This window comes from Habropoda laboriosa, unplaced genomic scaffold (assembly GCF_001263275.1).
Source record: "Habropoda laboriosa isolate 0110345459 unplaced genomic scaffold, ASM126327v1 scaffold80, whole genome shotgun sequence".
Classification (NCBI taxonomy): domain Eukaryota; kingdom Metazoa; phylum Arthropoda; class Insecta; order Hymenoptera; family Apidae; genus Habropoda; species Habropoda laboriosa.
The window spans coordinates 12,251-22,671 of NW_017100193.1; the positions used below are offsets into that span (position 1 = coordinate 12,251).

The 10,421-nt window shown below is 41.3% G+C and overlaps 1 protein-coding gene across 1 annotated transcript; it reads right to left on the reverse strand.

Annotated features, from left to right (window-relative positions):
• Positions 1-594: 594 nt before the first annotated feature.
• On the reverse strand, positions 595-2,471 carry LOC108570128 (nuclear RNA export factor 1-like). Its single transcript, XM_017931917.1, has 2 exons — positions 2,368-2,471; positions 595-2,265 (listed from the first exon to the last, which is right to left on the reverse strand). The coding sequence occupies exon 2, from the start codon at positions 2,167-2,169 to the stop codon at positions 595-597; it is 1,575 nt and encodes a 524-aa protein (XP_017787406.1). The 5' UTR covers positions 2,170-2,265; positions 2,368-2,471.
• Between the last annotated feature and the right edge of the window lie 7,950 nt (positions 2,472-10,421).

A 10,421-nucleotide genomic window follows, 5' to 3' on the forward strand; every position in this document is an offset into this window, starting at 1 on the left:
CTGTCCACTCTCCCGCTTATTTCAGAAATCTTGTTATCGGCATCTACATGTTTTAACGCGAGGGATACTTTAATCATAGTCCGCGGTTCGCTAAACTGCTATTGCATAAACCAAGAGTGATATTCGGTGAAAGAGACTAAAAAGAAGAAAACAACAGGCTTGTCGTCTCATTCACTCAGGCCCCCTGTAATCAGCCTGATCCTTGAATGTATAACCTTTTGATGAAGTCAGTGAACATCCTCGGTTTAAATGCCAGAGGAGTAACATCACGATGCGCTCATTGATCTATGCTGGTGTTGGATATGCCCTAACATAGTAATTCTTGGGAAAGAAAAAGTCTTCTTTTACCAAGGATATCCCGTTTTTCTTTCATTGGAATATCTTATTATAGCTCCTTTAAATGATTAAAATCGTTCAGTTTATGTAGCTCTTATAGTGTTTGGTTGTACTGTGATGCACATTGTGGAGCCATCTACCGAAGGAATAGATTACCAGAACACAAAATAAACGACTTGATCCAAGAACATATATTTTATTGAAAAATACGAATATTACAAATATTTACATAGTCGATACATAAAGAAACATATAATACTATCTTAAAAAGGCCTCAGTAGGAATAGCAGAAGACTTGTAATCCTTCATAAAATTCGAAATAGCTTTTCTTAAATTCCATTTAGCTTCCTCCATGTAGGTCTGACTCCAGTCACTGTTCAAAGTAGTTAATTCTAAAAATTTATTCATCAATTCTTTTTTCTCACTCGTACTGAAACAAGATGGTGAAATTTCATCATAAGGAACCTTGCTTTCTATACTATTTGGTGGGATTTCTGCCAAAGTGGAGTCCACATGATACTGATCATTCAAAATATTGTACTCATGGTCAGGACCAGCTTGCAAAACAAAGGTTCTATTAAACCATAATACTTGAGAAGAGTTGTTCATTGTTTTAAACAGTCCACTGACTGAAATGACTAAGCATTTGCCATCATCATACATTAAATCATACACAAATGAAGTTTTATCATGATGGGACCTTGGTAGCCTCTTTAAACCTCCTAGAATATTGTCTTGTCCATAATAGAGGTGTTGTCTTTTTTTATTCAGATCTGCACTCCTCAGTATATTTCTGTTGGCTGTAAATTGAACAAGGTTCCTCTTATGGGCCACCGATGAAGTAATTCCAAAGCTCATTGAATAGAATGCATTTTTGTAATAGATTCCCTTCAAGACTGTTCTATCACTATGGTCATATAGGTTAAAAAAATGGTTAACAAATTTAACAACTAGTTCTTCTCTTGACAAATTCTTGAAATAATTAGCATATGTCAGTGGTAGTCCAGATGTTCTAATGTATACTCCATCTAACTGAGTTAAATTAGGGCAATATTTTAGTGCAGATTCTATATACTGCTTGGAACTTGCATAATTTTCACAGAGAGGATTTCCATCCAACCATAATCTCTGTATACACAGATTTTTCAACGGAGTAAGTGCTTCCATAGCTATTAAATTATTATATCTCAGATCCATATATCTTATCGAGGTCAAATTAGAAGCTTCTATGGGAGACAGGTTAAATAACTCGTTCTTCTGTAGATTCAAGTATTCTACTGTGGCTATAGCAGACTTTGTTAGCTTCAGAACATGATTAAAAGTTCTCTGTTGAGATAGTGGGCAATAGACAGTCTTAGACATATCAGGATCCTTGTGAAATTGCTCCAAATCCAAGGATCTCTTATTAGGGTCATATTTCTTGGCTAGAGCAGTCAAAAGTAACGGTTGAAGATTAATTTTTAAGTCATGAATAGATGCAAATCCCAAAGTTACTACTAGTATCAATGGATCTCCCTCTGGATTCTTTATTATTAAGTTAGTCTTGCAGAGTTTATCCAGGGCATGAGCACAATTGCGTGCCAGGAAAAAAGTATCTTCTGCATTGGCTTGGTACTTAACAGGAATTAGTTCTGCTGGCTCTATAGCAGTCAGAATTGCTTTCAGTACTGTCTCTTTATCATATAAAGTCCCATTTACAATTTTAATCTTGTGCCACACATCTGAACGACCCATTAGTGTTCTCTCTTGGAACATTGATCCTCCCATGCTTATTTTTATTGCAATGGAGGAGTCCAGTTGCATTGAGACTACTGGTAAATTTGTTCGCTGCATTTTTATTGTCCTTTTTTTAATTACCTTCAACTAAATAGTTGTCTACATCAGTGGATGTTATGTTAGGTTCCTTCAGTTGTGAAAAATTACATGTTTCTGAAACAAAAGAATTTTGACTGTTTACATTGTTAGGTTAGATTCTTCTTTCACTAAAAATTATTCGTTCCATTCAGAACGAAGTTTAAATAATTGTGTTACTCTTTTTAACGACGTCCATTAAACAAACAATAGGTTTTTCGTTCTTCGGTATTGTTTGTTTAAAATATTATTAAATACGGTCGATAATACATATTGTGCCATGAATGTTGACAGTCGATATCACATTCATCGACATCTATTGGTCAGAATAGAGAGAAAGACATTACTCTACTTACTTACCATCGATAACACAACTTTTTTATACCCTCAAAATCTCTTAACCTATTAAATTAAAAATTCCTAACAACTATTTTTTTTTGTAAATTGAAGAGTCCTTTGAGATTAATTTGTATTATCGAAGAATTTAATTTAATTGTAAGAAAAAAAATTTTAGAAGAACCACAGACGACGAGGTACAGGATAAACCTAGCACCTAATGTATTTTTGTGTCCGACGTTCTGAAATACCGATCGTGTAAACAATCGAAGGATTTGTTATGCCCTCTACAATATAAAGCGGTGAGTTTAGAAATTACATACAATCCAATCATCAAAGATGGTAAAATCGACAGATGTAAAAAAATTTTATTTTATCAAATTTGCATACAAAGATGCACACATATTTTGGACTGGGTGGATAGAATTGTTCACGATCTTCTGACAGCAGTAGAACACGTGCATGCGATGAATCATCTACTAACAAACAATTACGTTACTTTCTTATTTGTAATTTCATAGTTACGTTTAATTCCAATTCCAACCTCTATTAATGTTGTTATCATATTCTAGGCTGAATCGGTAACGTTGGTAGCGACACGAAAATGGTAAGGGTCTTCTCGACCCCCCGAAGAACCGAACAAAAAGTCCCATAAGATGCTAGGTCTATCCTGTACGTCGTCTGTGTTAATGCATTGTCAGCGGAGAGAGTATGCATTACCGGCAACGTGTAATGTTATCGGGCACAGGATTACCCGCTCTAGAAAATGTTGCTCCGCCATGTGTAGACTCTTCGTTCGCTTAAATGTGTTATTTCGAGCTCGTCCAATCACGCACGAACGCAACAATGAATAGCCATTGAAAATAGGGGGATAGAAGACCGGTGATTTCGCATCACCGCGTGGATAGGAGCCTGTGTTTGTGTGTGCGCGCGCGCCTTGGGCATCCTCTTCCGCGTTTCGAGTAGTGCCCTTGAGAGAAAAAATTCGATCTGTTCGTGGTTAATTGGTACCGTATCCACCGAAATGAGATTTTTTAGAAAATTGGAAAACTAACGATTGTAACTTGGAAAGTTGAGAGGGACCATTTCTAAGATAAATTCAAACAGTTGGCGAAGAAATCGTGGTTAAAATAAAACAGGGAACCGCGTGTAAAAGAAAAATTTCAGTCGAGGGTTAAGTGTATATACACAGCTGCGGTAATAGCTGTGGCCATCTTTAGCGACCCTAGATAATGGTGTCATCTTAAGAGCACAATTTAAACGAATCATACGAATAAAAATGTTAATGGATTCGCGCTATCTGTTCACTTTTCGGTTATCGTCTTCCCTCCTGGCCTGTGTTTCTACATATTCCCCCTGTCGAATGTACTCTACGCAGAGAGTAGAAAAATAGCCGTCTCTCCACGGCGGAGGGGTAGGAAGAGAATTTTCCTCTATTTTTGTCGTCCGGTTATCGACCGTAGATTTCGCAGCCCGTACGTTTTCCTCCGCGTGTACACACACACACTACACGCAGAGGTTAGGGTGGAACAACGTAGTTCGTATTATAGCAATTCAATAATAAATTGTAGAACGCTCGGTCGTCGCATTATGCGCCGGTAATCACAGTAATAAGCGGTTCTAAAAGTAACGTAAGTACGTTGTAGGTAGTAACGAGTGAGCCGTAATCTCGGGGAAGCCCCTATCTTCGTACTTGGAGCCATCCGAGGGAATCATATAGAGTAGCAGAGCGAGAGAGAGAGAGAGAGAGAGACAGGAATGACAGAGAAAGGGACGATACAGGAGTGAGAAAGATGGTCTTAGAAAGGAGCCCATGGGCGTCATCCATGGTGCGATCCGGAATCGGCATAATTTACAACTCTCTCAGGAAATTGAGCCGCTTGCCGAGCCTAGGGAAAAGTTGACGTCGAGCCATGGACTCCGCGATCATACCCCCCACCCCCCGTCGTTCCTTCCGGCTCTAGATCACGTTCGATTGATGAATCCCCTGCCTGCTGGGGATATTCCTGTTGCGCGGAAACTCGAGAATTCTACTCGACGGCGTGTTCGATTAGGGGAAAAGCGAAGCTAGAGGAACTATTTGGGGGAATTGATCGATTCTACGTAGGAAGTGGAGAGAATTTTATTCGTACCTACTGAAGAAAAACAAAACGAAAAAGGAGCTAGTTGGAAGTATTGAAGGAATTACTCGAAGATTTCTGAGCTCCGACAGAGGAGGAATCTTTTCAGAAATGTTCCATATAGGATCACCAGAGTACTCTACCTTGCACTGCACAAAAGTGGACAGCGTAAACTTATAGAACTAACGGTGACTTTCCGTGCCTCCTCGATACAGAAAGATCGTTCTCAGATCGCGAGATCAAGTTGGATAGACACTAGGCCGAGGGGGAGAGAAAAAAATGGAACAGAATGGTCGCGTCGGGCGAATTGAATTAAGCGGATCCCTGTAAAGTTTTATGCTCTCGTTACTATCGCGCGATAAAGAAGATCCGAGGGCTGTGTATGTACGCCTATGAGACTGCGGGCTGGAGAGGAGAGACCTGTGCCCGTACGTACCCGTTAAGCCAACATCTAATTCGATAACTGGCGAAAATAATAACGTAGCGATCTGTTGCGTTCGCGGAGCGCAATCATCCGTTTCGTACACCGGGTGTCCACAGAAAACTAGCGCTCGGGAATTCTCTCTCTAGCGGAGAGGCTTCCAACCTCGCAGGCTTGTTCGCGTTCCGCTCAAATTATTCGTAACGGTGATAGTCTGTTGGATACTTCGTCCCGGAGTGCACGTTTGATGTGCTACTGTCAAAAATGAATCAACACTATCTTTTGTTCAGAAAATGTCAGAGCTGATATTTTTCTCACCTCGCATAGTTCGAACGTTTTCTCCGGTAAATCTCAAATTAAATAAAGACAGTTTATTTGAAAGTTAAGAAAGACGTTAGTTCATGAACAATCCACTGTCCCAATCCAATGTAGTCTCTCTCTTTTTCCCCTCTCTTATTTATCTCATCTCCGTGGAAAATAAATATTTCACCGTTGCAAAGAATCCCGCCAAAAGTTTTGTCTCTGTCCTCGACCGTTAAGATTTTCCACGTTATCACAGAGATTGTTGTATGCCGACATTGTCTAATATTCTAAATCACGCTGTGGATTTAAGTATCAGTCTTCCAGTCTCATTTTGTAAATACCCGAAATTCCGATAAACAACGACTTCATCCTTTCCTTACTACTTATCCTCGAACCTCGACCTCATCACCTCATCCTTTCCTGACTAATTCCGAGTCACCCTCGGACTCTGCCCTTGGTATACCAAACCCTTACAAACCCTAATCCCCGCTCCTCGAAGTACCAACACATATATTACACCTTCTTCCTCAAAAATCCAAGAATAGTTCCTCCGCTCCGTAAACTATAGAACAGCCCGCTAGTAAGATTATTGTACTTTGTCAACGTTGCCTCCGTTCCGCGATACTTGTACGTTGTTACCTAATAAACAATCGGTAGATAATTGCACCGTTCGTCTCTCGTTCCAAAGGTGAAAAATCTTCCATCTTCGCGTGTAGGTACACCACTTTCACGTACCTATACAGAAAGGGAAAGAAGAGAGGCTGTATAGAAAAGTTTGTACAGCGAAGTCGAAGCTCCCGTCCAGCCGTGGCTCCGTGGAATCAGATAATTTTCGGCGCACGGTAGCGATTTATAACGAGTGACCGGAGAGACTACCTCGGTAGCAGATGACATTTATTAAAAGTTTCGGTCCCAGTCGGGACGAGCATCGATCTTCCTCTCCTTCTGCTCTCTGATGCGTTGTTCGTGGCCGGGCCGGGCCGGGTCGGCTTGTTGCGCCCGTCCACCACGGGAATACCGAACAGTTTAATAAGCAAGTGGTAGCAGCGATAGCGCGATACAAGATACAACGAGTACCATCCATCACGATGCGCTCGCCGGTCGTCATTATGCTCCACGGAATATTTCTTCCAAGCCCTTCAACCCACTCTTCCTTCAACTTATTCGTTTACAGTGGCTCGAATCATCTTGTCCCGCCACGCTTAAGCGTCCTTTCGGTACACCGAATTTCGACCATTGTCCACGAATTTCTCATTCCTCCCCACTCTGCAACGTGTACAGGTGCCGCTGTGCATTTAACGACGAAGATTGTCCCCTTTTCTTAGTAATTTTTCACGCTGGTTAAGATCGGGGAGATCCAAGGTAAAAATACAACGACACAGAAATCCAAGTGGGATACGTAAGAGTTTCAATAATTCTACCGCCACCGTGAGAAATTTCGATTTTTCTCGTTGAGAAAAGGGTTCGGCAGAGACAGTTCCGCGACACTTAATCGGGCGTCACGATGTTAAAAAAGAAAAAAAAAAGAAAAGGAGAGAGGAAAAATTGCAGGTGGAAAGGGGTGGGCTGTGTTCGCGCGCGAAACCCCCATTAAGCCTGGGCGATAATAAAAGCTCAGGCCGCGGATCGACCCGTCATCCTGGTGGTGGTCGGGTCGCGTGCAAAAAATACGTTAATTCCGCGGAACTTGCATGACCGTGCAAATAAATAAAACGGCAAACACACATCGCCACCACCACCACCACCTCCTACTCTTGGTCCTCCTCCTCCTCCTCGCCGTCGTCGTCGTCGTCGTCGTCGTTGTCGTATTCCATGGCAGCGTATTTTATATTTTATCCGGTTCGAATGATTGATTGCGCTCTCCGGTGGCTAGCGCGCGCGCCGCGATAACATCTCGCGGAATGGCCCGGCCGTACTTGTCGTTTCACGCATTGTTTATTATTGTCCGATGGTTTTATCGTGATCGCCGCTCGAACCGACCGCCGCGACAATTCCACCGGAAAAAGAACCACCATCCTCACCCAGAACCACCCCCCGTTTCCCGCTCCTTTCCTCTTTTTTTCCCCTTTTTCCTTTTTTCTTTTTCTATTGCTCGTCGCGTAGGCTAGGTTCGCGTTACTACGTGTTACGACAGTGTGTACAGTTGCTTATGGTGTATCGAGCAATTTTCTATTCGGCGGGCCGGTTTCAGTGGTAATTCTTCGCAGAGTGTGTTCATTCGTTGCTCCGAAGGGTATCAGTTTTGTGTGAAATTTTCCGACGCGTAAGCCTCGAACGAGAAAATATACAGCAGACTCCCGTTAATACGTTACGCGTTGTACGAATTCGTGTTACAGGAAATCGTGCTGTACCAGAATTTTTCTTCTCTAAAGTAACACGTTTGGAGTGATCATTGTCATGCCAATATTTATTCTCTACGTTCCATCAAACGGGACAATTTTCTAACCCTACTGCGTTCTTCGTTTTGACTGTACACTTAAGACTTTCGGGTCAAAAAGGACCTAAGACCTTGTGTGCAATTATTTTTGAACTTAGACAATAAACGTTTAAAATAATGTTAAGGAACGTAAACTTGATAACAGCAAAAATTACTAAAAATATAAGAAGGCGGTGGATCAAAAAAGACCCGAAGACCGCTCTAGGGTTAAATAAGCGACATGCACTGCAAGTTGCACAAAAATTCCCCCGAAAAAGGTAGCATTTATAATAATTTTTTAACGAACTTTTTATCATTCAAATCAATCAACACAACATCAATTTGAAATCAATAAAGAATTAGTATCAGATTCAACGTTAAGGCTAGTGTACGCACTACCGTGCATAAGTATTTGTACACTTGATGCGATCTAATTGAAAGGTTCACATGTCTATTATATTGCAATGTTTCTACCTGTAATCAGCAACAATGAATGTCGTATATATGATGATAAATTTACCAACAAATTAATGAAAATTATTAAATATCGCGTTCGTCTATGTGTCCACCTCAAATACTGAAATATTCTTCTTTCCGTAGAATTCCATCCATTCTTACTAAATTGTCCACTTTATTTGCACCAAAACATTACATTACCACCTCCATGTTTCACCGTTGGCACAACATATTGGGGTAATAATTTTTCCTTAAATTTTCGACAAACACTTGAAGTCGATGAACTCAAGTGCATTTCAGTTAATGCTCTTTCATTTATACTAATTCATGTCAAATGTTATTTTCATTGGTATTTATAAACATTACGCGGGTCGCCTGGGATAAGATCGCAAGCCAAAACTATATTAGCGAGTTTTATTTAAAGCATATCTCCTGCACAGTGTCCAAATGCTTATGCACGGTAGTGAGTGTAATAAGTAAACAATCGAGAAAAAACAGAAGAAGTCGGTAACGATGAAGAGGAATTGCTGTATTTGATTGTTCAGCGCGTTGTATGAAAACGGTAGTCGCGATATCTTTGGCGCGTTACACGGGAGTCTACCGTACCCGAATTTCGAAACGTAGGACAAAAATTGGAGGAGAAATATTGTGGATATTAGAGGTGTATACAGGGTGGTTGAAAAGCCTCGAAAAGGTTTCTCGAGCAGAGGGCAAGGGGGGAGTAAGAGGAGGGAGGGGCACGGTGGTCGTTTTTGGCACGAACCGGAGTAAAGAGGCATCGCCGCTATATACGCGAGAGAGGAGGATAGTAATTACAGAAGCGGGACTGAAAACGCGGGGTTCCATCAAGACCCTGCGAGGCACGATCCTCGATAAGTATAGTTGTTTCAGGATCGCGTCGATGCCTCCCTCTCTTCTACTCCCGCTATCTCATTTTATTGGTACAGGTTACGTGAAAAATTTATTGGCTCTCCGCGCCGGGCCTCTGATCGTTCAAGTATACCCACAAAGATAGAGAGAAGAAACCACGAGTTTCCTGCCGCGCACGGCCACGGATCGTGCAATTTTAGGAGTTATCCGGCAACCATTAGGCGCCGCGATCAGTTCCCTAGGAATTTCTTTCCTACTCTCTCCTCTTTCAACCCTTTCCACCATAGGCTGCGGTATTTTTCTTTACCCACCAACGGCGACATCCAATTCTATCGAACCAACAAGGGAACATACCGAAGTGATAATCGTCGTTATCGAGGAAACTTTCGTATAATATGGTAGGTGTGCCAGAACAAATATCTCACGCGTGTTTCTTTTGATCGGTAATCGTGTGTACATCGAGGTGCGAAAATCACCCTCAAACACGGTTTGTTTTAAACCTTTTCTTTAATGCTCTTTGTTTTTCATGTTTGCCGTTGAAAAATACAAAGTTCGTAAACTTACGCCATTTCTTAATGTCGAACTTAGGGGCGCTCGTTATGACAATGTGCGTAACTACTTTGGAGAACTTTCAACTCCAAACTGGAGATCTTCTTTTTTTCAAAACGAGACTGCGTTTTCAAAAGTTTCATCGCAGAAGTATACCGAAGTTGCTGGTTGAACTTATTAAAAAAAATATTTGGTGTAGAAAGGGTTAACGATTTTTACCCCTCCACCGTGAGCAATTTTCTTTTGCCGATTCCTTAATGTCGAACAGTTTTCGAGATATTGAACTAAATACCTATATTTACTACCCTCTGGACTCCAACGGGGCGCTCGTTATGACAATTTGCGTAACTACTTTGGAGAACTTGGAAATGTGAAATTCAGGTTCTTTTTACATTATTAAATTCCCGAGTGAAGTGTTCGAATTTAGATTAGGGTAGCCGGTGTGCAGGATCACTCAGTTCTTCCGATATCCTTAACATTAGACGGACAATCCGCTGTTTTTCGTGTAGAACGCCTTCAGCTGATCAGCGGAGGAGACACGTACCGGAGAATCAGATTTCGGCCGTGATTTCGATATTTTCGAACGAACCAGAAAATAGTGGATTACCCGTAGTGTGGTACAGCTAATAAAATGGAATTTCGTATTCCAATGACCTGGTACCACTTTAATCGGATTAAACTCGCTGCTCTTCTGGCCCGTTCACTCGCCAGATCTCCAATACGCGTCTACCCTTTCATTATCTCCGATACAGTTTTTGCCTTG